Source organism: Protopterus annectens, chromosome 12.part0 (assembly GCF_019279795.1).
Source record: "Protopterus annectens isolate FY-2018-M chromosome 12.part0, PAN1.0, whole genome shotgun sequence".
In the NCBI taxonomy this organism is placed as follows: Eukaryota; Metazoa; Chordata; order Ceratodontiformes; family Protopteridae; genus Protopterus; species Protopterus annectens.
Genome location: NC_056746.1, coordinates 577179633 through 577206584, shown reverse-complemented (window position 1 = coordinate 577206584; position 26952 = coordinate 577179633). Strand labels below are relative to the sequence as shown.

The 26952-nt window shown below is 37.9% G+C and overlaps 1 protein-coding gene across 1 annotated transcript in view; it reads right to left on the bottom strand.

The window, feature by feature from the left end:
• Positions 1-16092: 16092 nt before the first annotated feature.
• Positions 16093-26952, bottom strand: part of TEKT4 (tektin 4) — a 226062-nt gene continuing 215202 nt past the window's right edge. The window contains exons 5-6 of the mRNA XM_044089716.1: positions 21061-21215; positions 16093-16595 (exon numbers count right to left, since the gene is read on the bottom strand). Of these exons, the coding sequence (XP_043945651.1) occupies positions 16382-16595; positions 21061-21215 (369 nt within the window). The 3' untranslated portion in view covers positions 16093-16381. The remainder of the gene's footprint in view (positions 16596-21060; positions 21216-26952) is intronic.

Here is a 26952-nt window from a genome sequence, read left to right as displayed (position 1 = left end):
TGGTCCCAACCCCTCATCTCCGAGACCCTTCATAATCAGTGTCAAAATCAAAAGGGTAAGTGAAACTGTTAGAGTCAAAAAGGAAGCCACTGTCTGCTCATATGAGAATCTCTCATGGATGACATTCATTACCATGGGACCCAGGTTTGAAGATGAGACTGGAGAAGGAGTACCCAAAGGGGAACTAACTGGAACAGACCTGGAGATCATGGGGTTGTGTACCGGGAGATCTGACTGAATCTGAGTCTAAAGAAGCTTCCTCATCATTATATCAATGTCAGATTCAGAAAGACTTCTCAATGACTGAAAGGGCCTGTATAAAGATGCCACCAAAGGTAGCCTGGGTGACAAACATCTATCCTGGTGGATGGGTAAGTGGAGCCTAGGACTTGCCAGCTCCAGGGAGAAGTGACATGTCGGCGAAGGTGTTTGGACTAGACTCTGCTCCTGATCTAGTGTTGGATCCAACAGTTTTCAATTCTTCAGCTGGAAAACTGGATCTAAAGACCTCTTTCTCAGACTATCGTTTTTTTTCTTGTTCTTCTTTTTTCCTTTTGCTTTTCTTTCTCCTTGTCTTTTTCTTTGGTAGACTTAGAATTGTCTATTTTTCTTTGAGAAAGGAGAGGCTGAAGTTTAAGCATGAGGAGTGGATTGTCCTGCTTGTACAGGGAGAAGACCATTTAAAACCAGTTTGTTTCTTTGATACACTAGAGCCCTGGCTCCAAGGGAAGCACAGGACTTGCATTCAATGTTTAAATGGTCTGCCCCCAAGCAGTAAACACACAGATCATGTCTTGTGCGGGGTATCTTGCACCCACAGGCATTATATTTTTTAAAGTCAGAGGCCTTGTTGGACATCTTGTAAGGAACAAGAGATAAGCAACCCATACATACAATGTACAACACTATTCAAAAGTAGTAAGTAGTAAGTACAGATAATGCAATGACAATAATAACAATGAAATACAACTTTTTTAAAGGCAGAAACAAGACTTCCACAGGAAGCTATTACAGAGAAAAAGTTTTACCGTAAAAAAAAAAAAAAAAATCTTAGAAAAGGTGAAAACCTCCGGAAATATAGAGAAATTAAGTAAGACCTAAAGCCTTATAAGAAATAGCCAAAAATAAAAGTATCCAAAAACTATAACTTAGCTTTCACTAAGCCCTCCTCATACCTTTCAACTGTCTAGATTTTTATAAAATGTCCAGATTTTTGCCTCATATTTTTCTGTTCCTCATAAAATCTGTGGTTTTCAAGTAAATCATTGAGGACTGATGTCGCTAAATAATGACATACATTGGAGTTTCAGACTTCATATCCTTTAGAAAATACATGCCAACACACATCCTGTTATTCTAGCAATTTACTAAGTTTGTAAAAGCAATATTTAAATTCTGCCCCTATTTTTGGGCCTTTAATCCCCATAATTTTAGGCCTTTTCCAGATTTCTTGCACTGCGAAGTTGAGAGGTATGATTTGAGGTATTGCAAGGGGACAAGAGGGAATTATGGGTAGGAGAGGATCTTGAGCCTCAGATCCAATAGCTTAAAAAAGGTACCGATGTCAGATCTGATCAGATCCAATAACCGATATGTTACGTTGGATGGAAAAGACAACATCAGATCAGTAGACGGTCAAATTCCACACTGCTGCAGTAGGCTATGGTCTGTACCCTGTGAAGGATACAGCAACAAGTCATCTTACCAAAGCTCTAATCCCCTCGCTCACAGTCAATCTGGCTGCTGATAGGCTAAGCCCTTTTGGAGGGAACTATATAAGGACCCAGTGACTAAAATCTTTCTTGTCCCTAAGTAAAGAGGGCAGAGTTCATCTTGAATTGACACAAACAACAAAAAATAAATAAATAAATAAATAAAAGGTAAAAAAAAAAATAATCCCTGCAAATTATATACAAGGGGGAAGGTGGATGGGTACAGCTACTGCAGCAGTGAAAAATTCAAACATCTATTATTATGGGTAAGTGCAACTCACACAACAGTGCTATGTTCATCATTCCACTGCAGCAGTAGCCAATGGGTAGATTACCATAGTTTATCCAACCTGGAAGAAGGAAGATTACCATAGTTTATCCAACCTGGGAGGAGGATGGATATGAATCTAGGAGCCATCGAGGAGTGGTCCTAGCCAAATCAGTCCTGAATATAAACAAGGAGTCCAGCAAGGTATTCTTTGTATAGAAAAATAAAGGGGACCACACAGTTGTCTCTAGAAATCTTCTAGAATTCACCACTTTCTAGTACGCTATCAAAAGAAACAAGGCTCTAAGAGAGAAAGTATTTACACTGCCTGGATATAGTATATCATGGTGGGAATGGCAAAAAGGCAATAGTAAGATGTACCTCAAGAAAGGAATACAAAAGTCAGAGGCAAGCAACTCAAACAAATATTTGAGCACCAATGAAACAATCTCAGAAAGAGCCCTGGTTATTTAGTAAGTACCAACTAAAGAAATCTTGCAAATGTCAAAAAAGATTTCCTAGTAGCAGGATTTGCTTCCTCCTTTATTACCTGCTGCACATCCTCAAACACAAAATAAGTGAGTAAAAGGTATCAGAATCCAGGGAGAAAATGTAGTGACAGAAAGGGATGTTTCAGCTGCCCCTGTCTTGTGTGAGTAGATCCAGATAATGGGAAATCTGGTGGCAACTGCCCTTGGCCAATTTTGTAAAGAGGAAGAACCAAAACTGCCTAAGCTAAAAGGGATTCACCACAAATATTCTCTATGGAATGCATCTGAATATTCAGAGTTGCCCTTGGTATCAGTGGAAAGGGTGGAACTCATAAGATATATTCTCCAGCAGAAGAATAAAAATTGTATATATTGTACATTTTAAAAAGGAGGCTAGCAGAAGTGAATAATATGTTCCTCCAAAACTGGATAAATATCTGGAAAACCTCTTCACTCAAACTATATGCATGAGGGTTTGTCCTGGTTCAGCTTTGAATGGCTGCCACTATATTTTTCTCTGACAGAAAGCAATGTGATTGGATGGTTAAGGAATTCTGAAAAGTCAAATGCCAAGTGATCATAACCAGCCTACAGTGGGGGGAGGAAGTATGGGCTCTCTAGATTGCTGATATATCACAAGTGTGGTGATATACAACTAGATTCTAGAAATCTTCTAGAATTCACCACTTTCTAGTACGCTATTCAAAGAAACAAGGCTCTAAGAGAGAAAGCATTTACACTGCCTGGATATAGTATATCATGGTGGGAATGGCAAAAAGGCAATAGCAAGATGTACCTCAAGAAAGGAATAAAAAAGTCAGAGGCAAGCAACTCAAACAATATTTGAGCTATTATAAACTTACATGGCTTAGAGAGAATGAAGGAGAATAGGCCCTGCATCTTTACCCTCAAGGGGACTGCTTTCACATGAAATTCTGTGGACCCAGTGGATACCGATTGACCTTGAGGTTGAGAAAGGTAAGGGGAGACTTGAAAATGATTCTAAAAATAGTCTCCACTAATGCAGATTTATCAAGCAAAGAAGCAAACAGCTATACGAAAAATTGAAGAAAAAAAGGTGTGCAGTCCCTGACATGCAGGGAAGCTCATCTTTTGCAGCAAAAACATTTTGGCATATGAACCACTGCCCACTGAAAAAGGATGATTGGTTCCATGACTCTTGGTTGAACAAAAGTGAAAACTCCAAGGAACAACTCATTAAATAAGAAGAAGCAAGGTCTCTAAAGACAGTCTCTGCACAGTTTTCCAAATCTTTAAGGCATTTAACTACTAGAAATAAGTTCAACGTATCTCCACATCTTTCTGAGAATAACCAAAGACATTGCTGAGAAGGAACAGGAAGGTAACATCTGTGTACTTTACTGGAACTGTAAATAGTCAAAACACATAAAACAAGTATAACTATACACACCCTGAAAGGCTGGCACTTATGCAACCTGATCATTTTCCTCAGCACCAGTGAATTGGATTCAAAGATTCATAGTATATGAAGCCCCATCTCTGAATATGTCAGGTATATATGTTCAATCTTTTTCAAGAAAATTAGATAGCTGTACCTAATATGTTTTGAAGGTTATGAAGCAGCATTGATAGCTTGTAACTGTTACGTAAGGAAATAAAAATATTTTCTTACAGATATCATGTCTTCAGGCAAACTTGTGAGACTGAGTAGAAGAGGGTTCTGAGCCCCTTTCAGAAGGCTCTACCCTCATATACATCCAATGATCTGATTAAGAAAACAATCCACGTCCCAGGAAGATGGTTCTCCCATGCCCAAACCTAGACAATGGAAACAGCTAGAAAGGACATGACTGACCATTGGTTCATAGTTGCCATTAGGATTACACCAGAGGAAACTAGAAAATTAAGTGAGTAGTCTGAGGGACAACAAATGGCCACTGCAGGTGTGTCCACTCTTAGCTGAGGCCCTGACTACTTCCATGTAGAAAGAAAGAGCTGTGGGTAAGATTTTTTTTCTTGGAACTGTAGAAGTCATACCAACAGGAGAGGGGAAAATATCCTGCTGTAACCAAGGAGGATGCACTGCTTATGGATTTGAACTCTGGTATGAGTGGGTCATAAGGTAAATTGTTCAAAGTTTACAGAAAAAGGGCTCTTACATTTACCCCTAAAAATAAAATCCACAACTACTTCAAGCTCAAGCAGTTTAATAAAACCCTGTTAGGAATGCTATATTATTAAAGTGATTCTGACAGAAATAAACTGCAGGGAATATGTCAATGCATGAACATTTATAGTCAATACTCAGTGAATACACAAGCAGTACATAAAATCATATCCAAATGTCCTTTAATCATTTTGGAGTGACAGTAAAAATAAATAGTAAGCTGCCATCATGGGAACAATCATTTTGGAGTGACAGCAAAAATGAATAGTAAGCTGTCATCATGGGAACAATAGTAGTACATACCATAAATATATGAATAATATAGTAAATAATTTCAGAACTTCATAAAGATAACGTATTGCTAGACAGGTTTAATGACAAAAAAGCAGTTACAGCATGCATACTAAATACACAGAGTGTAAATGCACAAGTAATACATTCAAATCCTGTTAACAGCCTCAATAATAAAATTTGGCTAATAGCAGGAATGCAAGTTAAGTTGTCACAGATCCCATTGGATGTAAAACAAATCATCAATGTTTAGACAATGGCAGATTAATGCAGCATCATGCAGCAGGCTGTTTCTTAAATTAAAATGTTTATCTCAATTATGTTTTGAATACACCTTTATTTTTTTGCATAGACACTTATTTCTTAAGTGTCTGAACACCTGGGCATTATTCACCCATCTTTTTTTTCTACAAACTGGTGAAACAGGTTAACATTTCTACAGCATGTGCCTTTACCAAACAGTGTACCTGCCATCAGAGCCTTCCAATAAGAAGTTGCCCTTCTGTTGTGTCATTGCAGTGTTTGCACTCTGTATGGTTGCAAGTAGAGCTGTATTGGGTGGGCATCCAGGAAGATATGGAGGGATAAAAGGGAGGCACCAGCCCCAAACCAGTTACCTGCATCATAAGTTCCATCAATGATACCAGTTGATCGAGGAGGGTAGAGTGTTCCAACAGGATAGTAAACCACTGGCACCTTTTGGGCACCTGGATGACCAGCAACAGAGGGCCTACAGGAAGATGCATTGAAGCTGCGCTATATGTGGCTGGAAGCTGAGGGAGTGCAGCAGTAGGTGGAGCCATATCATATGCCTTGTACAGTACAGCTCTGAGCATGCAGGATTTGCACCAACATATGGAGGGACCTCTGGCAAAGACAGGGTGAGTGAGTATACAACACCTGCAGCAGCTGCACCAGCTATAGGATAATATGCTAGTTGTTGAGGATATGGTCTGTTTTTCATTGCTGCCTTTGTTTTTTCTTTGTAATTCTGATTATTATTCCCTAAATTTGTTTATTGGGGGTGTATGTATTGCTTCAGTTTGGGCTGTTCTTCTAGTAGGACTCTTCTTTCAGTTTCTTTTCTTTTTTTAAGCTCAGTTGAGTTTCACTTCCTTAATGTTACTAGTCTGCATTTATATTAGCATTGTCATGATGTCAGGTGCAATGATTGCCAGACAAAGTGGCACTCCCTTCATTAAATCCCTTCCAGTGTCCACAAGCAGTACATTTAAATCCCATTAGCTAAATAAGTAAAGGAAAATAGTCTGACATAGAAAAATGGCAAGTAAGTTGTCACATCATGAACACAATCAATACAACTCCCATAATAAAATGAACCAAACCTGGATAATGTCAGATCCCTTTAGAACTAAAAATTCCATCTGACAGACATAAAAGCAAGTAACTTGCCACCGCATGTACACACAAGACACACATTCTCCGTTAAACACAAGCAGTACATCAAAATCCTGCTAGCACATGCTCTAAGTAAAAAATTAGATTGACATAGAGAAATGGTAGGTAAGTTGTCCTGTTGTGTACGCAAACAGAATATAGTCTTACCTGCACATGTAACACACTGCAATAGGTCAGCACTCTTTTAGAGAAAATTTAGTCTAATAGGAAAAATAACTGATACGTTATTACATCATGCACAAAAGCAGTACATTTTTGATAAAAAATAAAAATGTACACATACATTATATATTTTGTATGCACCTTCTTAAAGAAAATTTAGTGTGAGAGGAATAAATAATAGGTAAGTTGTCACATCGTGCACACAAGCAGCACATTTCTAAAAAAAAAAGATATATCATTAGATCAACAATGTCCAGTTCCATAAATATTCAAAATCTAATAATCTGACATATAAAATAGCAAGTAAGTAGTAAAACCATGATCCCTAGCAGATACTCAAAAACATGCGAGCACCATAAAATAAATTCTGTCAGTACTATATAGAAGAAAAAGTAGTCTGTCAGAAGGAATGTCAAATAAGTTTCATTGAGTTAGCATAAACACTACATAAAGAAACATGCTCCTTGTGGAAAAATACACTGTCCTACACAAAAGGTCTAGCATAAGCAGCACATTTTAAATAAAATAAGCCCCCACAAAGCCGAGGTTAGACATAGCATCTTATTCAGGAAACCGATGATATTACAACAACACAGGGTTTCTTAAAAGGCTAGGACTGCAGTAAATAGTAAGAGTGAAAACCAACTATTAGTACTATTACACACACACACACACACATATATATATATATATATATATATATATATATATATATATATATATCTATATGATTAAATATTTCACTGTCTATATATATATATATATATATATATATATATATATATATATATATATATATATACAAAGTACAATTTTTGTGAAGAGGTATTTCCCTTGGGGGACTTGTCTATTATAAAAAGTGCTGAAGATCTGGCTGCTGTCCCTGAAGTGACTTTGAGATGCACCTTCAAGAGGCAGGAAGAAAGTACTGAAGATTTTAGTCACACTCTGGGTTTATATAGCTCCCTCCAAAAGGACTTCACCTATCACCAGCCAGAGTGATTGTGTGTTAAGGGATTAAAGCTTTGAAAAGCTGTCCAGTTACTGTATCCTTGGATGGATACAACCCATAGGATATTGCAGTAATAGGAATGATGAACATCGGATGTGAGCTACAGGTAGCTGACAGGAGATATAGGTGACTGATAGAAGTATCAGCTAACTGTCAGAAGCTACAAATAATTTTCAGGAGATGTTACTCTTGTTACTCTTTCAGGAGATAAGAGTAACTGACAGGAACTAGAGTTAACTGACATGAGATATATGTAATTGATGGAACTACAGGTAACTGACAGGAGCTGCAGATAACCTTCAGTAGCTAAGAGTAACTGACAAGAGCTAAGGTTAACTGTCAGAAGCTACAGAAAACTTTCTGGAGCTACAAGTAACTGACAGGAGCTACAGATAATTGTCAAAAGTTACAGATAACTTTCAAGAGCAACAGGTAACTGACAGGTGCTACAGGTAACTGACAGAAGCTGTAGACAACTTTAATGAGCTACAGATGACTGACAGAAGCCACAGATAACTGATACAACTTACTTTTAACTCTTATTTACACTTCAGTTACCTGTAACTGACAAGAGATACATGCAAAGGTCAGGATATATAGGTAACTGACAGAAGCCACAACTGACAGGAAATACATGTGACTGACAAAAGCTACAGGCAACTAACAGGCGCTACAGATAACTGACAGAAGATACATGTAATTTGTCGAGAATTACTGGTGACAGATGCTACAGTTAACTGGCAGGAGATACACGCAACTGTCATAAGCACCAAGTAACTGACAGGAGATATATGTAACTGTCAATGACTACAGGTAACTGAAAGGATAACTGCCAGAAGCTACATGTATCTTATAGGTGCTCAGGCAATTTTAGGAGCTACTGGCTAATGTCAGACATTTTAGGTAACTCAAAGAAGCTAGATAAGTGACAGGAGCTACAAGTAATTGTCAGAAGTTGCAAGTAACTGACAGAAGCTGCAGGTAACCGATGAGCGCTTCAGGTAACTGAAATGAGGTACAGATAACTGTCAGGAAACTGACAGGAGCTACAGGTAACTGACAGAAACTACAAGTAACTGTCAAAAACTACAGGTAGCTGACAGAAGCACCAGCTAACTATTAAGGAGCTACAGATAACTAGCAGAAGCTACTAAGTGCCAGGAGCTACAAGTAAGAGATATGCGTAACTATCAGGATCTACAGACAGCTGTCAGAAACTACAGAATATAAAGGAGCTCTAGGTATCTGACAGGATGTATAGGAAACTGTCAAAAAGTACAAGTAACTAAAAGGAGGTACAGGTAAATGTCAGGAGCCACAAGTAGCTGTTAGAATCTGAAAATATTTAACTGACAGGAGCTACAGGTAAGAGACAGAAGCTACAGGCAAATGTTAGACACTACAGGTAACTGACAGGAGCAATAGGTGACTGTCAGAAGCTAAACTTAACTAATGGGAGCTACCAGTAACTGAAAGTAAGTATGAGTAACTGTCAGGAAAGAGAAGTACAGTTGTGTAAGTAAACTTACCGTAACAGTACATGTTCGCATCATCACTGCTGCAGTAGCCTTAGCTAGATGGGTTATATCCTGACAAGAATATAACAGATATCGCATAATATAATATTATAATATATAATATATCGCAGATATACTCCAGGGATTACTTCAGTGTCACTGCTTGACAGAGGCACAGCAAAATAATAGGCATAGTTTTATTCAAACTAAAGGGGTGAACCTATGAACCTATGAACCTATGAACAGCTGGACAGCTTCCAAAGCTTCACGCACCTTCCATCCACCCAAACTGCCAGGCAGCTCGAGTGCAGTTGACAAAAAGACAAGTTTGGGCATCAAACCCTTCCAAAAGAGAGACGGAGGCTGAACCTTGAAAAGATAATGCTAGGAAGAACAAAAAATAATTAACCACACCCTGGCATAAACAACACCCTAAAAAACAAGAGGGATGGAGGGAGGGAGCAGATACTGCAGCAGTGATCATTTGAACATCTACCATTATGGCAAGTTTATTTAGACAGCTGTACTATGTTCATATTGATCACTGCTGTAATAGCTTTAGCTATACAGGTAGATTACACTTGCTTACTACATTTGGGAGGTGGAAGGAGAAGAGTCCAGGAGCCACTGGAGAATGTTCCTTGCAAACCCTGATCTACATTTAGAGAAACAAACAAACTTGTAGTGTTTTTTAAGTACGTACAAAGGACCAAGTTGCTGCTTCAAGAACACCTCTAGAATCCAACCCTTTCCCAAAAGACATAGATGAAGCCAAGGCCCTGGTAGAATGGACCTTGATCCTACCTGGAATAGTTTTGTTGTCAAGAGTTTAACAAAATGTAATAGCCTTAGACAACCACCTGAAAATAGTTTGTTTTGACACAAATTGTCCCTCCTTCTTACCTTCACAAGAAATTAACAATTCATCCAAAGTTCTGAAAGATTTATTTCTGTTGAGATAGTACCCGAGTTGTCTGTAGACATCAAAGGTATGGAGTATCCTTGAGCTTGCAACTCAGACAGTCTTCCTGTAGAGGTCAGTGCAATCAGTAAAACTGTTCTAAATGTTAAGAACCTCAAGTCAGCTAGGTTAGCTGGTTCAAATGGAGTGAATGTTAGCTTCTCTAACAGAAACTTAAGATCCCAAGGAGGGGTCACCAGTTTTCTTGGTGGCCTGTTATGCAAAATGATTTTCAAAAACATTTTGACATGAGACTGCATTTAAAGAGGAGGATCCATGGACAGGTGTGCTGAGCTAGCCAATAAATGAATCATGATTGCGTAGTAAGAAAGGCCATAGTATACTAACTCATACAAATATTGCAAAACCAGAGAACAGCTAGTCGTGAAAGGGTGCTGGTTATGTTAATGGCACCAACTAAAAAACATATTCCATTTGTTAATATATGATTTTCTCGTAGCAGATTTTCTTGCCTCCATGTCCTCAGTAAAGAGGTGCCTTAAAGGAAATAAAACCCTATCATCCAGGTAGCCAATTGAAGTTGATTAGTGTGAGGGAGTATCAAACACTCTTTTCTTGTGTGAGTAGATCCAGTCAGTGAGGAAGGTTATGTTACTTGCCACTGGCCATTTCCAAAAAATGAGAGAAACAATGCTGCCAGGGCCAGAAGGGAGTCACCACAATGATCTTGGGGGATTTTTGAATCTTCAGAAGAACCCTGGATATTAGTGAAAAGGGTGGAAAAGCATACAGGGACATTACTGTCCAAGGAAAAGAAAAGAAAAGGCATCTGTCTTCCAGGCCTTATGGCATGGAGTCCTGAAGCAGAATCTTGCCAGTTGATTGTTCAAAGAGCAAGTAAAGAGGTTTATTTGAGGAACTCCCCACAGATAGGGCTAATCTTGAAAGACCCCCTGATCTAGTTTCCATTTGTGAGGGTCTACCCTTGTCCTGCTCAACTTGTCTGCCATGCAATTATGCTCTGAAGGAATGCAGGATGCCTATAGATTAAGACTGTGTTGTGAAGCTATATCTCAAGCTAACATGTCTAGCCCATACAGCGGGGTATGACCTAGATCCCCCTTACTTGCTGATGAGCCACATGACTGTGGTATAGTCTGTAACAACTTGACAAGGTCTGGGGACCAATCATGTTTCAGAGAGTTGAATGCCTTGATCAAGGCAAGCATCTCTTCCATATTTATGTGCTTGCATCTGTCCTTGGCGTCCCACACACCTTACAATTTTATCCCTCCAGAAACTGCTCTCCAAGAAAACTTTGCGACATCTGTGGTGGGTGACTGCTTTCAAACATGAAGAGAAAAGGGTAGACTTGAATTAAGAGATATCTTGTTGTCTCCACAAAGTGATTTCTCTTCTGACAAACTCCAGCAGTGGCATTTGAAAAAGCAAGGGGTATTGGTGTTGAGCCCAAAGAGACTTCAGATAGCACTGTATCTTTCTCATGTGGAGTCTCGTCAGGAGCATCATGAGAATCCTAGAAGATGTGAGACTCAAATTCCTGAGATATTCCCTTGCAGCAACAAATGTCTGAGTGGAAAACCCTGTGGAAGAAAAGCTCTTTGTACTGTAGTGTCTACTTAATATCCCTGAACACAATCTTGTTAGGAGTCAAGAAAGACTTTTGACTGTTCTTTTGGAATTCCCACTTGTGCAAGATATCTCTCACGCATGAGAGAGATTCCTGACACATTGAAAAAGACAAAGATAAAGATAAGCAAATCATCTAAATATGAAAGAATGTGGATACCCTGCAGCCCACAGTGAGCTATAACTAGACAATTTAAGAACACTCTTGGTGCAGTGGATAGACCAAAGCGTAAGGCACAGAACTGATAATGGGATCCAGACAATCAAAACCTTAAGAAAAGCCTGTCATGATATGAATCTTTTAAATCTAGTGTTACCAGGAAACTTGAATAAGGAAAAAGAGGTAGCAGGTTGTGAAGTGACAGCATTTTGAATTTGGGCACTATCACAAACAGATTTAGGAAAGAAAGATCCAGACCTGGTCTCCACGCATTTTCCTTCTTTAGCACTAAAAACATCATTGAATAAAACCTCTTGCCCACCTGAAAAGGTAGAAGTGGTTCTATCACTCCCTGTGACAGCATGTGATTTAGGACAGGTAGAAATAAAAGAGTCTGTTATGGAGGATGAGGAATTACCCCCTGGAAATAAAGAATTTCCTCCAACTGCATCTGTAACCTTGATGAATGATCTTCAGAACCTGTTTACATGAAACTACTGGTTTCTTCTTGAAACTCCCTTGCCATTTCTTCTTAAATGTCTGTTTACCTGAATTTATTTGAAACTGTTCACTTTGTTTCTTACCAAAACTGGAAGAGGAATTAGAGAATCCCTTGGAAAATCTGGAAAAGCATGGCTGAAAAATTTTAGAGATTCCCCGTTTCATCTTACCCTTTTCATCACACTTTTTTGATAACCTCTGAAGCAGTGGGGCCAAACGCTAACTCTACAGTCAAAGCAGAATTTATTTTTAACATCATCAAGGAGGTTCTGAGAATGCAGCCATGCAAACCTCCTCAAAACAGTACCACTGGCCATAGACCTTGAAGTAGTATCAACAGAGTCATACACACACTTTATACAATGAGTAGTGACTTGAACAATAGAAAACATTAAATTATTGAAAGCAGATTTTTCCTGTCAAGAAGAAATGGCAGACAAAACATTCCTCACATTTTCATGATTGGGAGAAACTTTGACATATGAGCCTGACAATGCAAAATTCTGAAAATCAAAGTTGCAGAAGTATATACATTTTTCCTCATACTTATCAATAATCCTCCCATCCTTATCAGCAATAGTAAGATTGGAATTAACTAAGTGTTTAGCAGCAGGATTAACTAAAGCTCTGGTAGCCAGATCAGGTTTAGGAAGAGTGTATAAAAATTAAAAGACTGAGGAACTTTGTGCATCCTATCTGCCTTTTTAGGAGCAACATTCCTCAGCCTTAAAAGTAAGTGTCTCATTACTCTGTTAGTAGGACTTCAAAAGGTTGTCTTGAATTTTTTTATTTATTTTATTTTATTTTTCATTACTGGGAAGGTCCGACTAGACTCAAGTCCTTTTTCAGCAGAGGCCTGGGGAGAAAAGCTCCACATATGACACATTCCATAGTACAATAAAATGACACATTACATTGCACAAAAAATATGAGCTTACATAGTACTGAAGTATACAGATTATGTACACATATTAATACATTTGATTTCAAAAGTATCCTGATATTGATTGGAGTATATAGAATTATGTACACATATTAAAACGTTTGATTTACAAAGCAGTATCCTGATACTGATCAGTGGGAATGTTAAAAAGATTATGTACATGTACTGATACATTCAGTTTACAAGTATCATAATACTGAGCAGTGAGATTATTAAAAAACAGTACATATTGTCTTGAGAAAAGGAGTAGAACAGAAGAAGTTTAAGGTGATCAGCCAGATGTAGAACAGTTCCATTATGACATGAGTCAGAGAATCTACTAGAGACATTGTTGATATCTTTTGTCATCTCTACCTTGGATAAGAGTACTCTGTGTGTGAATCCAAGAAATAGAAAACAAAGGAGCAGGAAACTTGACTTTCACTTTTTATTAGAATAATGGATACAGGAGGCGTCAATGCAATAAGATGTAGAAAGGCATGAAAAGAATTGAAAAGAGCGCTCTGGGGAAATTTAAAGGAGAAGGGACTGCACCTCAAACTTCATTCTTTTTGATGTTGTAGTAAGCCACGGTGGTGCAGCAGTTAGCATTATCGCCTCACAGCAAGAGGTTCTCCCGTTCGATTCTCGGCTGGAGCGCCTTCTTTGTGGAGCCTGCATGTCCTCCACGTGGTCGAGTGATGTTAAAGACATGCAGGTAGGTTCATGCGTGAATGGGTGTGCCTTCTTTGAAGATTGGGCATCGGGCTGGCAACTCGGCACCATAAAAATCCACTGCCAATCATTAGCAGACCAGAGTTCTGCTGTGGCGACCCCTAACCGGGAAAAGCCAAAAGACTTTAGTAATAATCCAAGTCAGATGGTTGACATATCCACAGTAAACAGGATAAATTTTATCTCAGCAGTTTAGCCATCTGGAAAGGAGGTCAGGGGCTCAGCAAAGATGACAGCTTATTAGCATAACTTGTACTAACATATTCTGTGCTACACCAAACCTACATCACTTGCAGGAATACTGCATGCTAGTCTGCTAGTGGGGTCTATCTATAGTCTGTCTTCTCTCTCTCTCTCTCTCTCTCGCTCTTTCAGCATTTGCTCTAACTGAGAACAAGCAACAGACTACACCTTTTGGGTATAGTGAGTCACAGCTAGGCAAGGGTTGCTGGGTTGCAGGCCTTCTAGTACAAAAAAATGTAATTTTTATTTATATTTTTTATATTAAATATGGTAGCTTTAGCATTATTGCTACCTGTCACTATTATTGTTGAGGAAATTGTAACTTTGTGCATACAAGCAGTTCTGAGACCTTTGGGGGGATCAGTTTATTCCACTTGTAGGGTTGTTTTCGAAACAGCCCCACACTGTGTCTTTTCAAGCAAGGAATAAGGTAATTACTCCTTAAGCAGGTCTACCTGCCTTCTGCAGGAGGCAGAATCATCACAAAATAGTTGTTCATCAGGTTGCTATATAAAGCAGCAAGGAACCACTTCTATTGGTTCAGGCTGCCCCAAGGGACTGGCACATACTGAGGCAGTACAGCATGAAAATGAAAGTGAAAGATCGAACTAAAGTCAAAATGCATTGGTCTAGCCATTGCAAATCCCACCCCCACCCCTCTCCATAACTAAACCTAACAACAATGCAGGATACTCTCTGTATTCACACTGCATTGCTAATAGCAGGAATACCATCCCACTCCACATAAAAACAGTAAACAATATGAAAGACTTCAAATGTCAGTGGAAGCAGCAACTTATAGATAAATACACCACCACTGCTTAAACTGGTACTAATATAGCTATATGAATTTGTGCCATAACTCTCTGTTACACAAAACTTAATATACTATTATCAAAACTATACCTTCCTTAATCATCTCATTTACTTTATCTTTCTTGTGCCTCCAAACACTGAGCTGTTGTGTCATTGTCATGGCCATCATACAGGCAGCCACATGGGGTATTTTGGTTTGTCCCTAATCCTAACCTTGGTGGCTGATATGGGTACACATGTCACAGCAAGTGTGTTGTATGCCCTTGCCTGATATGTGCATGGTCTAATATCTACACACCCCATGACCGCTACAATCACCAGAATAGGATGGCCAAACCAATGTCTCCCAGTTGTGCAGCTCTATAACTACTAGTTGAATATAAGCCTCCACATGCATGGAAGCAGATTCTCTCCCTTACTCTGCTTTTCCAGCTTCTGAGCCAGCTTTTCCAGCTTCTGAGCCACTGTTGAAACTCGAGTCATAGTGCTTTATTCCTCTACATCACAGATCTGGTCTGCAATTTACAAGTAGATATAATACCCACAGATGTGTGCATGCGCACGTACACACACACACACACACACACACACACACACACAAATATTTTATATATATATATATATATATATATATATATATATATATATATATATATATACATGTATATATCTATTATATCTATATACAGTATATCTATATACAAAGTATATATAATATATATACACACACACACACATATATATATATATACAGTATATCTATGTATATATTTATATATATATATAAATATATATATACACACACATACATACACACACACACACACACACACACACACACACACACACACACACACACACACACACACACACACACACACACACACACGTGTTTTTTACTGCTTGCCTCTGTCAAATAGTGTACATCCATCAACCAGTGCATATTTTCCAATGAGTAAAACTTGAATAGTTAAATGTCAACCAGTGGGCTGTCAATTAAAAAAAGACTAGACCCAATAAAAGTAATAAAATCTTTAGTTAAATCACCAGGTAGGAAATGGTTCTGGTTTGTACTATAAAGAAAGATTTCTAAAGACAGACAAATGAATAAAACCTCTTATAAGCATTTTCTTTTGGAACTCTAATTGTTTAATAACTGATTTCCAGGAAAAAATGTTTCAAAGTGTCGACAGACAGCATGATAGTGGGTGCAAATGCAGTGATAAGATTTTAGCACACTCAAGAGTCATTAAAAATACTGCTATAGTTACTAATGGGCAAAGCAACGGCTCATTACAAACAGCAGCAATGTCAGTGCTCTACAGCAGGAAACAATGTAAAGAATACACCACATGCAAACATATCCCTGTTAGGTTTTCTTAAATGTTATCACTGGACCCAGCAATGTCCACTAATATCCTGACAATTTAATGACAGTTGGGTATCTTGTACGATGGGTTAAACACTTTTCCTGATCAATAAAGAGGCTGTTAGTTTTGATGGCAATCTCTTTTTCCAGAGTCATGCGTGTGTCCTCCATATTCCTTAATGACTGCTCAGCCTCACTTAGTGATCGCTGCAGGGACTCGACAGAGTCTGAAATCTCTCCAACTTCACTTACTAATCTGTAATTTGATAATTAACAATTTAAGAAATATAAACATTAATTTTGGTATAGAAGTGTAATTAGTGTGCATTCAATAACATGTATTTTCATGACAAGAAAAAATACAAAGCCACAGAAAAGACCGTGTTTTGAAAATAACAAATAGGGTTATTTTACAGCCTATGAGAGATCCATATAATTTGACTGCAATGACCATAGGATATTAGTTTATCCTTATCAAATTCTAACAGAGTATAATGAATATGAACAAGATATAACATTGAATGACCCATTTTGTTTACCTTGCATTTTGTTTAAATAGTGCACCTTTACTTGTTACAGTTTTTAAAAAAATGTGATGTAAGGCAAGAATCAGAGGGCATGGTTGACCCTGTTAGGACCAGCGCTCACACAAATACATGGAAAAGGCCAAATCCTAACTTAGAGACAACTACAGATTAGATAATAGACTTCTTTCTCTAAGCCAGAGTACACCCTTTCCAATCTCTCCATGATTAAGCAGCAACTGGGGCATAGTGGTGCTGTTGTCTTGTTTCAGTTAAGTGAAAAAAAAAACAGTTGAAAAAATTCTACCATGTCAGTTGTAAATGTTTGGATAGAAAAAAATCATGGGTGATGTTATAATGCATCAGAAGGGTTCAAAGTTTTCTGTCTGGCACCACAAATATGTCAATAGAGCAAACTTTTTTATTTTTATGCATTTTTGAACTATTTTAACCATATATAGTGTATAATCAGTCTGTTGGATGTCACTGTGCTCATGTTTATCTCTAGTATTTGAAATCAGAATTGCATGGATTGTGCCGTTGCTGTTGTGTTCCTTATTGAGGACTTGCCTGCAAATAATGGGGAGTTCACATACAAAATGCATATGAGGCTGGTTAATGTTCTGTTAATTTTAGTGCAACACAATGATGAAGCTTTTGTGATCCTACAGTTTCTCTTGTTGCAAAGGTTTAATTCTGATGCTGTACAAACCAAGGCACTTGAAGGGCTGGAAAAGAAGACTTCTGACCTCTCTGATACATCATCCCAACACACTTAAGTGCAGTCGCTACAACCCAGTCATGATGTGCTAAAGGGAGAAATGGAATGTAGACACCACATTCTGTTTTGTTCCCTTCAACATGGTCTTTAAGCTTCCTGACATAACATACTCTTCATCTACCCTACCTCATCACTTGTTTTATCTCTTCCAGGCATCTTGAACACATCCTTAGGCATACAGAGTGACACTCCTTCTGGTAACAGGTTCCTGGGCCGCATAATCCTTTCTATAAAATAGCACTTTAATAACTCATTCCCAGTGAACTGTCTCTTTTTGTCATTTATAGCCCCTTTCTCCCATTCTCTTTCTCCAGCTCTAACCTTCCTCTTTACCCTTGACAATACAACGCACCCTAATTATATTGTACATACTCTTCTCTTTTCTGTCTACTGGTGCATAGATGCTCAGCTGCCTAGGAGTCTTTCTGTATACCTTCACCCTCCCATTCCCCCTCAACATTTTAGATACACTATATAGCATATTTTTTAAAAGCCTGATCTGTCTACCGGAAAGGTGCCAGAGCTGCACACAGAACTCATCATCAAGCCTTCCAATGCTTTGCATGATGAAAGGATCTATCTCTGGAATCCACTTCCCTAGAATGCATTGAAACATTCTGCCAGCCTTCACTACTGGCATTTCACAGTGTGTTACATAATTTATCCTACAGGTGATTATGACCAAAGTCATAAAACACATTTCTTCATGTCCTTCTTTTGACCATTCTTCCAGATATGCACATCTACCCTGTATTCCTGTAATCAAGATGTGTAACCTTCCATTTTTCACATTAAATCTTGCTTACCACCTCTTGTCCCACACAACCACCTACATTATTTTTGGCTAGAGAAAGTCTGCTTCATTTTTATCATGACATCATCAACTTAAAATACAGTACTAATACTGATGTCATCAACCTACACCTGACATAAATACCAGTATTCTGACTGATCCCAGTACTGAACTATTTGTTGCTCATCTACTTAATGGCTTTATTTATTATGATAGCCTCACTCCCTCACCCCTCCCAGTTGTCACTTTTCATTTTTCCTCAGTCGGTAACCTATTCATTGCACTGCTTTTGGGCTCATCTCCTATATCCATTAGTATGCATGCCAGCCAGTTACTAAAAAGTATGATGCCAAAGGCCTTACTGAAGTCTACATATACCACAACCACTTAGTTAACTTTCCTTACTTCAGGGTTAAGACAAGCACGCAAATGGGTCAAGTTCAATTTGCAATACTATTGCTACATGAAATCACGTGGCTAGCCACTGGTGAGGGGCTTAGCATTTAAGAACTCCTTTTCTCCTGCAGAATCTGTCTGATAACCTTAAGGAAATTATTGTCTCCCTGCTGCCTTCAGAAAGAACCCCTCCAGTATCTTTGAAGTAAGTGTGTGTGTGTGTGTGTGTGTGTGTGTGTGTGTGTGTGTGTGTGTGTGTGTGTGTGTGTGTGTGTGTGTGTGTGTGTCTATATGTACACATCTGCCAGGAGTTCACCAAGCACAGCTATCACCTGTTATTAACACTATGGGAGACAGCTCACCAAGAAAGTGTCTCACACCTTCCCAAAGGCTAGAGACAGAGAACCATGTTCCTCCTTTGGTTTCTCCCTGATGCAGTCCCACTGGCTTGCTTCACTGTTCTTTGCCCCCTCCTGTACTTGTGACATGTTCCATTTTTAATACACAGATGGTACTTGTGACATATTCCATTTTAAATGCACATATGGTACATGCACAGTCACATGTTCACTGCTGGCCAATCCACTCTACCCTTGTTGCCACATCAGTGTTTCTGTTGACTAGGTAAGGGATAGATTCCTTTCCTCATTAAGATTCTAATGCTCTACTCAAGTTTAGAAGCACCATAGATGTTGGAACCTTAAGTTTAACTACTGGTAGTTAAAGTGCCTTATGGGTCTCTTATCTGTTGATCAGCCAGTCATAACCCTTCTTTACTACATCTGATGATATGCTATAGCTACTTACCAAAACACCCCTCACTCACTTCCTCTCAGTTGTCAACACCAAAATTCCATTTGGCCTTTCCTTTCAGTCATCACAAATGTCTTACACAGTGTGTTTCATCCATCACAAATGAAAGCTGCCATTCCCACTTACTTTGTTTGGTAAACCATGAATGTTTGTATGACAATATTCCATGATGTGTACAACCATGCACATCACAAGAGTACAAACTGCTTCTTTTTTCAAACCAGGTATACTAAATTAGAGTAGAGAAATAGCCTGTGAGGTAATAATAATAATAATAATAATAATAATAATGATAATAATGATAATAATAATAATAATAATAATTAAGTAAAGGGTGAAGGGGGCTAAAACACCCTGTCTGGAGGAGAACAAGGATGACAGAATGACAATGGTCCCACCCACATAGCCGGCCTTAGGCATAGGCCAACTAGGTGGCCGCGTAGGGCACTGCTCTAGCAAGGGTACTTTTTCCAGTATTAATTTGTTATTTTTTGTAGTAAAGAAATGGTTTCTTTAAAATATGTTGAATGAGTACAGGAAAAGCTGAACAGTAAGACAAACTGTGAGAAAAAGAAAGAAAAAAGTAATTGGGATGGCATAGGTAGCACTATGGGGACACCAGGTGGTGTGAGGGGGTGCTGTGTAGCACTTTTGCATAGGGCATCAGCTGATCAAAGGCCATCCCTGCCCCCTCCCCCCAAAAGCAGTCACTGAAAGTAAGTTGTTAATGTAATCTGGACTGTCAATCTTGAAAAACAGCCATACTACAATGGAATGACAATACCACTTCCCCATAGCATTCCAGTCAGTTTCCAGTGCTGACCATGTTTTCTCCGATGCCTAAAATGCTTATGCTTCAGGCTGACAGAACAGCAAGAAGTAATCTTTTTCCCCTAAGGTTTTAATACTACACAGTGACCATCGGGTCTATATTACAACGTCAAACTCACAGGAGTCCGAACTTTGTAATATCGAACCCAAATGTTCGAAACACGGAAATAGCGAAGCCATGGAACACCGATTTCTTTTCCCAGGGAAAAAATCGGTGGGCTGTTTTTGCAGCTTTGCTATTTCCTCCACTGTGGTGCAATCTCGGAGTTGGTATATTTAAGTAGGGGGGTGTGGGGGACACAGCCCCCCACATTGGGGGGTGTGAGAGGCAAAGCCCCCTACATTAGATTAAGTTTAAAGTATACGTGCTTTTTTTTTTTTTTGTACCGGAACAGTGATTTTTTTTCCCCCTGGGAAAATAATCACTGTTCTGTGTGTTTGTACTTTTTGAGTTTCGAACTTCACAGTTCGATATTACATCGTTCGGACTCCTGTGAGTTTGACGATGTTATGTAGACCCTGACCATCTACTCAGCAAATTTGCAAGTTTACTGTTCACCCATATGAATGCATATCAACTTACGTGAATTGTACTGGGTCTCTGCAGAGCTCAACATTTGGCCGGAAGGTTCTCTGGTAAAGCCGAGTCTGAGCAACTTTCATGGGAGCCTCTTTGTCCTTTATGGCTTGTTTCAGAGCAGAAATATTCCTCTCCTGAGAGCCAATCTCTTGTAGAATCTATAAATAACAGAAATAAATAAATGTTTAAAACGCAACAGAAAATCTGCCTTAGTAATATCCAGCAGCTGGCATTAAATCTCAGAAAATTCATATGGTTTCACTATTATAAATCATGATGTATAGCAAAAGAAATGTGCTATATTTCACTGAGATGAGATCTTCTGTCTCTCAGACTCAACTTTTTCCCACAACACATGCACACACAAACACACAGACACTCACACAAGTACAATGGTTGTGGGGTATAGTTTTACTGGCATCATATACTTGGGAACACCTAATTGGTTTCACAACAAAAGAACTATCTGAAAGTTTATTTTATTTTACTTTATATTTGTTAACCGGGAAAGTCTGACTGGGCAGATACATATTTTCAGCAAAGACCTGGGGAGAAAAGCTCCACATACAACACATAATAACATAGATACAATAGAAAAAAATAGTACGATGGCAAGTACATAATGAGGTACAGCATATACAGAGTGAGTTTACATCTTATATCTAGCAGATGGAACAGTACAAGAGGGACACATATAAACCACAATATAGATATTAGATCGCAAGTCCTGACAAGCCATACAGTCAACACAGTCAGCATTTGGTGGTTTAGATTAAATGTGGTATACACACACACACACACACACACACACACATATATGTATATATATATATATATATATATATATATTATATATATGTATATATATATATATATATATATATGTATATATATATATATATATACCTACATGTGTGTGTGTATGTGTGTATGCGTGTATGTAAATGTGGGAGGTTGGCATAATGGTTAAGGTGTTTACCTTACAGACACAAGGCGCAGGATTTGATTCTTACATGGGACTATTAGCTTGGCTTAAAATGGCCTGCAAGGGCAGTTAGCCTAGTACTAATCTATGAACATAGTTCTTGTCTGAATGGTATCTGAAAATGATGTTAAGTAATGTAAATAAATATAAATGGAACAATTGCTTTAAACATGATGTAAATATTGTGTGCAAAGGCTGTAAATAGAAATGTTATTTAAGTAGCCAGATGCCACTGTGTATTAGAGGGGATTTCTGCTTGTTTTGATTAATAGAACCAGTTATGTAATTAATAGGTATATAAGAATAGGGCTGTATCCCTTCTATTTCAGAGTGAAGTTGGTATGTCAGGTCTGGGGGAGGGGGTTGTACCTGAAGCATTATTTCTGTTTGCTGTGCTACAGTAAGAAGAATTGGTGTAGAGTTACCCTGAGGAAAACTGAGTATCTTCTTACAAAGGAATCCAGAGAGAAGAGAGCTACTTGGAACAAGTTATGTGTTGTGGTCATTAATTCCTGTCCAGGAGGTAATCACTGGACTTTGAGAAACGGTGTCCTTTCATTTGTGGGATTCTGAGATGTGGAAATAAATAAGGTATTTTCTATAGGTTCCCCTTTTGCTTGCCAGTACAGAAATGTATTTCCTTTGGTGCAGTTGTGTATTGGAGAATATACTGAACCACTGACATTTGTTTGACTTTAGAATAAAACTGCTTTATGAACTTGCATGCTTTGGTGCATTAATATACCACATTAGTGAGTGTGGCAGGCATTTTCAGGTGCCAGCATCTATGCCATCTTTATATTACTAAAAACTGAAGTAAAGACTAAAATATTGCACAAACAAAATCCAGACATACACACAACCTCAAAACACCTCAGATCTCCTAAAACAACTGATTCAAGGCCCAAATCTACACTTACTTAAAAAAAGTAAAATAAAATAAAAATAAAGTAAAACAAGGACTGCACTTCTCATTCATTTCATTGTAAAGAAAACAGTAACTTGAAACAAGACATACTCCAAATTTACACCCAACTCCCAAAAAACAATAATGCCACCTAAATAAACCCTGAAAAGAAATTGCCATATTTGAATGAAAATATTAAAGTAATAAAAAGTATAATAAAACACTGACCACAATTAGCCAATCAGGAAAAAAAAAACAGTATTACTGGGAAACTACTTTCTCAACAAAATACAAATAAACTCAGAAAGCATAAGTAAACTATAACAACAACAAACTACTAAAGTGCATCAAAAAATGAGCAGTCACTACAAAAAAAAGAAAAGAAAAAAAAAGAACCAGAACTTAAAATAATACAAACCCACCCACAATACACTAGTCATAAACAACTGGGCAAACTACCCAAAACACAGCAGAAATATAGGCAATTAATGTGAAGACAATGTGAACATGCCTCTGAACATCTTAGTGCAAAAAATCTGGACAAAACAAGAAATAATGGAGGGACAAAGCCTCCAAAACTGGAATAATTTTAAATATTTTCATAAACTTATAAAGTTGCTAGCATAAAATGTATTGTGTTATCATGTATTTTCTGAAGGATATGAAGTCTGACTCTCAAATGCCTGTCATTATTTAGTGAATTCAGTCCTCAATGGTTTGCCACAAAAATCCAGAAAACAATTTTATGAGGAACAGACTAAATATATGAGGCAAAAACCTGGACATTCTGCAAAAATCTGTATACACACACACACACACACACACACACACACACACACACACACACACACACACTAGTTATTGATAACCTGAAATTTGATAAACACCACAAACCATCAAAAAGACAAAAACAAAATTAGGTTCCCTTTACAGAATCAGACCTTTCCTCACTTCTACTACAAAACAGGCAATATCTAGAACCTATTTACTCTCCACCTTGCTATACGCTTCCCTTGTTTTCACCAACTTAAACAAAACTAATTTAGCAAAACTGGAGGCTTGTTACAATAAAGTAGCCAAGTTCACAACAAACTCTCCAGATCGAACCCACCATTGCTCAGCCTTACAACTAAACTGGTTAAAACTATCCAACTACCTTACTTTTATCCAAATCATTAGCACCAACAAATTGATTTACCAACCAAACAAAATCCCCTGCACCATGTCAACTGCTCCAGCCATATACTTGTACCTGAGTCCTCCACTCTTCAAATAAATCTCTTCAACAACAGTGCTGATGACTCCCTTTAATCCAACTATATTTCCAAAATCTGGAATGCTATCCCACAGCCTATTTTAACTATGGTTAAACTAACTTACTTCAAAAAAGCACTTAAGGACTACCTGACTAACAACTGGCTTTGTTCATGTTCTACTCCAGGCTAAATTCCTAATCTTCCTACCTACTTATGTCCCAACCTGCTAATCATCTAGGTTTTGCCCAGCACACTAAATTAAACTCATACATTTTTCCTTCTTTCCTCCCTTACTTCTCCACCCTAATACCCTTTATCATACATCCTTCTCCCCCCATCTTACCATACTACCCTCCTTTCCTTATTCTTTACTCTCACACTATATTTTTCTATGAACTGAACTGCAGCTTTTCTTCATCCTCTTTCTCTTTTATTTAAAAGTTTACTCTTATTCCACTCATCCCAATTCAAAGTAAGAGTTTTTGGTTTATATTATTATAAACATATCTATGTGATCTGGTCAATAAAACCAAACATTACACCCACCTGAAATCTCATGACTGATTTATACTTAATATGGTGCTATTGCTTCTGTCTATGAAATGTCAAAACGCCCTCTATTCCATGTGATTACACATTTTATGTTTTAATTTTACTTGTATCTTTGCATTATAAAATCTTTTGTAATTCTGAACATGACACAGACTCTGTATTTGACGTTTATATTTGTGTTTGTATTCAAAATTAATTGTATATTCTTTGGAGGTTTTCACCCTGGGCCTCCCCTGAAAATGACAGTAAAAAAATCTAAAACCTGGAAATGTTGAGGTAAAATGCAGCATTTATTCCAAATAGGAAAAGAATCACAAAGCTTTTGGGACCAGCCCTTCATCGGTGTGTAAAAAAAAGAGATCAAATGCCTTCATTTAAATAGTAAATTCAAACGATAAGACTAGTCAAATGACACAAGTCTGTTAAACACTTCAGTTTAAAGACATATATACAGGTAAAATGTTACTGAAAGTCAGTATAGCCATAAAATAGGCAAAACATTTAACTAAGACCCATCCACACAAGATGTTATTCCAAAGTTTACTGTCTTCTTTTTAAATAGGTTTAATGCTTACTGCTGTATTTAAACCTGGAAAACAATCAGCTTCTAAAAGTGTGATCCATGAGTATTCACCTCCGCTGAAAATGGGCACTGTATATGTAGGGGTGTCTGGTCTGTGTGATATATTAAATACCTTGTATTACAGGATTAGATGACTTGGTTTATGACTTGTTCTCTAACTCTAGAGTAGAAGATATTTAAAGTAATAAATACCAGATCCCCACGGCTCTCTAATGAAATGTTGGCACTCGAAATACTGAGTGCCAAACAACTGAAAAAAAAACACAGGAAAAGAGCAAATATTGAAAATCATTCTTCTCCTTTAAGCTTCTTGTTTTAAGGGGCAATCTCTCCTGCACCCACACCCCATGTGAGGGGAAAGCCCCCACACCCACTGAACTTATATATACCAACTCTGAGATTGCCATACCTGAGAGAAAAGGGACTATTCTGAGAATTGGCATACTGGACTTAGTATATGTAAGTCCAATCTTTCGGCTATTCAGTCTCCGCATTTCTGGACTAGGCCCTGACATTTCAAATAGTTTCCTATCTCCGCACACATGCTATAGATAAATAGCTAAAAAGATAGACAGGTATTAATTTTCTGAGTACGAACCTGGGGTCACAAGGGAGCTGGAGTCTATTTTGGCATTTAATTCAGTGGACACAAGGTAGAGAGAAACTCATCCTGGACAAGTTTTCAGCTCATTGATGAATGCAGATAAATATAGTCACATACAGTATGCAGATCTATGGAACATTTTATAGATCAAGTCACCTGCAGCAGAAAAATGTGCACCTGGCAAACCTATATAGACACTTACAGGATGAACAGACTCCAAATATACATATGCATTATACATACACGCGCATGTGTATACACGTGTATGTACCGAAAACACACATAGATATACATATACATACACGAATGCACACATGCATATACTGTATATATCTATATAGGTGTACTTAAAATAATCTAAACAACATAATATCGACAGCAAAAATATCTAAACACAAAACATCAACAAAATCAAAATTATACTAGGAAAGGTGAAGGTGCCCTTTCCTCTGTTGTGTGACATTAGAGTTCATATATATTATTAGCAAGGGGTGTGGGGAGGGTGTAAGGGCGCTTGCCCCCCCCCCCCGCAAAAACATTGTTTTTTGGATGTGGTCAGCTTTTTTTTCAATGTTTTGTGTTTAAATATTTTCATGTTGGTATTTCCGCTGTTGATTGTATGCTATTCAGATTATACCTATAGATATATATATATATATATATATATATATATATATATATATATATATATATATATGTAGGTTTACTATCAAAATGTTGAAACACACCCAGCAAGTGACTGTTTCAATGAAAAATAATGTCAAAATTCAGCAAATGTCGAACTTACAATGTAGACGTCTGGATTTCCAAATTTCAAATCCGACGTAATTCGAAAAACCAGGTGACGTCACACCTCATGCTATTAGCATGCATGTTACCATAGTAACCACATCCTAACAGCAAATTTCAAACAGCTTCTGTCCCCCTGTGCCCCCCACACCCCCTGCTTATTATATACATACCAACTCCGATATCTCACTACAGTGAGGAAGAGGGTAAATTTTCCGA